The sequence below is a fragment of the Ostrinia furnacalis genome, unplaced genomic scaffold (assembly GCF_004193835.3).
Source record: "Ostrinia furnacalis isolate ACB-3 unplaced genomic scaffold, ASM419383v2 OfSCF0183, whole genome shotgun sequence".
NCBI lineage: Eukaryota > Metazoa > Arthropoda > Insecta > Lepidoptera > Crambidae > Ostrinia > Ostrinia furnacalis.
In genome coordinates, this window is record NW_021130422.1 from 264,827 (window position 1) to 268,216 (window position 3,390).

The 3,390-nt window shown below is 36.3% G+C and overlaps 1 protein-coding gene across 1 annotated transcript; it reads left to right on the forward strand.

Moving 5' to 3' along the window:
• The first annotated feature begins 544 nt into the window (after positions 1-544).
• Positions 545-2,189, forward strand: lwr (ubiquitin conjugating enzyme lesswright). Its single transcript, XM_028305926.1, has 5 exons — positions 545-652; positions 729-797; positions 900-983; positions 1,209-1,471; positions 1,563-2,189. The coding sequence occupies exons 2-5, from the start codon at positions 732-734 to the stop codon at positions 1,627-1,629; spliced, it is 480 nt and encodes a 159-aa protein (XP_028161727.1). The 5' UTR covers positions 545-652; positions 729-731; the 3' UTR covers positions 1,630-2,189.
• Positions 2,190-3,390: the final 1,201 nt, after the last annotated feature.

Here is a 3,390-nt window from a genome sequence, read left to right on the forward strand (position 1 = left end):
CATTATGGGCCTTTTTTGGAAGGTTACATTACAGTTTCACAGCGTGCTATAGAGAGGCTATACTTTGTGTTTCTTTATGAGATCGGATCAGAAATGAAGAGATCTGAGCCCCGATTACGGTAACTTTTAACGTCTACAATCCAGACGCGTTTCTGATTCTGCAATACGATTGGTCAAAACAGCTGACGTACGCTGTTGAACGACCAATCGTATCGCAGAATCGAGAAGCGTGTCTGGATTGTTGACGTTAAAAATTACCGTAATCGGGGCTCTGTAAATGAACTAAAGTCGCTGACCAAAACAAGTCAAACTTAAGTTGCATATCCCGCACATAGCACACAGAACTGTCGGCCGTTGAGGCAGCGCAAGTTTCTGGAGTGGAGGCCACGTACCCGCAAGCGCAGCGTAAGACGTTCAACGACTCGTTCGACGGCTGAAGAGAGACATAATTGCTAATGATCATGATCAATCCAACTGTTCGATTTGTCGACCTAATAGATGCTAGTTTTAATACCATAGATAATGGCTGGCTTAATTTCGATTCGTAAAAAAATATTGTCTCATTCTCTATGGTTTTTAGCGACTGAATTGACGCATCGTGGACGCATATTCGCGCCGTATATTTTTGTTTTTCGTATAAAATTTGTAGCCTGTGAGTACCTAACATACTTTTCCAGTAGTCTAATTATTTGTTTGATCAGTGTTATAAAGTTTTTTAACTATTCCAGAAAATGTCGGGAATAGCCAGTGCACGTTTAGCCGAGGAGAGAAAAGCTTGGCGTAAAGACCATCCCTTTGTAAGTAACACATCAAAGGTACCAAGTGGGTACCTGATCAATGCTAGGCTGTAGTCTCGTCAGTCAACATTTATAAATCTACTGATTGACATTGGTTTTTAGGGTTTCGTGGCTAGACCTATGAAGAATCCTGACGGTTCTTTGAATTTGATGACATGGGAATGCGCGATTCCTGGCAAAAAAGGGGTTAGTATGGTCATAGATTTATTACAGACTAAGTACGGGACTTCTTTAACTTTGCGATTAGTATTTCTTGCAATGTTGTTTATTAATGATACTTTCTAGCAAATCCACATCTGCCAATGTGTATCTTATTTGAGCATTATAATGCAATTTTTAAATACCAGTGCATTTGAGTAGAGTTTCAGTACTCAGTAAAGTATAACTCAATTATTCTGCTGTACTCTACAGACACCATGGGAAGGAGGATTGTACAAATTGCGCATGATCTTCAAAGATGACTACCCTTCAAGCCCACCAAAATGCAAATTTGAACCTCCACTATTCCACCCCAATGTATACCCGTCTGGAACGGTTTGTTTGTCCCTGCTTGATGAAGAGAAAGATTGGCGTCCTGCAATTACAATTAAACAGATCCTTCTTGGCATTCAAGATCTGCTAAATGAACCCAATGTCAAAGATCCTGCTCAAGCTGAAGCATACACAATTTACTGGTTTGTATTTGATTGTCATAGCATAATACATTTTCCTTTTATTACTGTTGAAAGTTAGTACTTACCTAACATGTAATTTTTTTTATTACAGCCAGAACCGGCTAGAGTATGACAAGCGAGTGCGAGCTCAGGCTCGTGCTATGGCTGCCACTGAGTGATTAGGCGCCATTCCTACCAGCATAGGCCAAGAAGGCACATCAAGTCTTTAGGTATGTGGCAGGAGACTGGTTGCAAGGCACAGAACTAACTAGTAGCAAGTGGTGGTGATAGTATTTAAGTAACTGGTTGTTTGATTACCATCATGGCTGCAGCAGAACCAGTTAGACATTTTGTATAGGATTAAGACTGTGGGTTAAAGGTTCTGTGTAAGAATATTGTGATTATAATGAATTAAAAGCTGTACAGTTAATAACTGAAAATGTCAGTCTTCTGCCACACACAGGTAGCCTTGGGCCCACATTAAGGATAAGCACCAATTTAATCACAGAGTCAGAATCCATTACTTTGACTCTGTGAATGAATTTGACTAAAACTTCTTAATTTAATTAATAACTAGAGATTCCAATTGATCACTTCAATCATAAATTTGTTAAAGCTTACTGATTGTGATTATACAATTTTTGTAATAAAAATATAATTGAAACAGTTTTGGTTAATGTTCCACTATCACTGGAAAAGTCTACTATTTTTCTTGTATAGATATAATTTGCAGAAACATGTTGAAATAAGAATCTACATTATTTTAAACTATTTTTGTAACTTATGTTAGTCTTAATCTTAACGAACAATAAAATACTGAATTATTATATATTTTTTTGTTCTTATTATGAGTTTCATCTTACGCATCTTAGTTTGAATAATGAAAATCTAATTGCAGGCTGCTACCAACCGGGCAACAAGGAAAGCATTGGGGGAGGCCTATGTTTAGCAGTGGACGTCCTATGGCTGAGATGTTGAATGCATAGAGATAGATAGATAGATGGGAATTGCATATAATTACTGTGCTAATTGTTTTGATAATTAATTTGTCTAATCGCGCTGCGTCCTCGGCTATGTATGCGTCTCAAAAACCTTTTAAAAATGATTTTCGCTAAAAAAGAATGTAAAATAATAAATATTTTGCTAACTTTCCTTACATTTAGAAATATCTGGGGGCACGGCAGTGCCCCCGCCAAGTCGAGCGCGAAGCAAACACTGCCGTACCATCCTTTACTGGAACCATTTCGCCGCATTTTCAGGCCCCTATTTGAGAACCTCTGGATAAGACCAGAATGCAGAAATTTTCGTCATCTAGTAAGCTATAATCACATACTTAAAATCCAAAATTTCAAGTCTGTAGGTCATTTAGTTCCGAAGTTATGAGAAAGCAAAGTTTCGCATTTACGACACTCACTCACTCATCAAACTTTTGTCAAGACGGGATCGGACAATGGTAAACTATTTACCACTTCTATAAAATGTCTAAATTATATGAATAAATCAATTGCAGACGTTGCCTATAAGTGAGATTATACAATAAATGTTATAGTTTAGGAATTTGAATCCAAAAAACACTTATCAGAATTTTCGTTGAACAAAGTTTCAAAAATACCAAAAACGCGCGCTAAAAACTTGAAATTTTTGACACCAAAACCGTTTGGTTGACTTTGACATTACCTGACAGTGACAAATGACGTTGAAAAGTTGTAAAATGGCATAGATAAGTAAAAAAATATATTTAAAAATATAAATAAGTGACCAAGATATCTTTAAGTATTACCATATCGAAAATTAGGATTCTTTTTGAAAAGTAAACAAAGTGGTAATATATTTACCTTTATTTGAATAAGGGTTAACGAACAATAAAATACTGAATTATTATATTTTTTTTGTCCTTATTATGAGTTTCATCTTCCTCATCTTAGTTTGAATAATGAAAA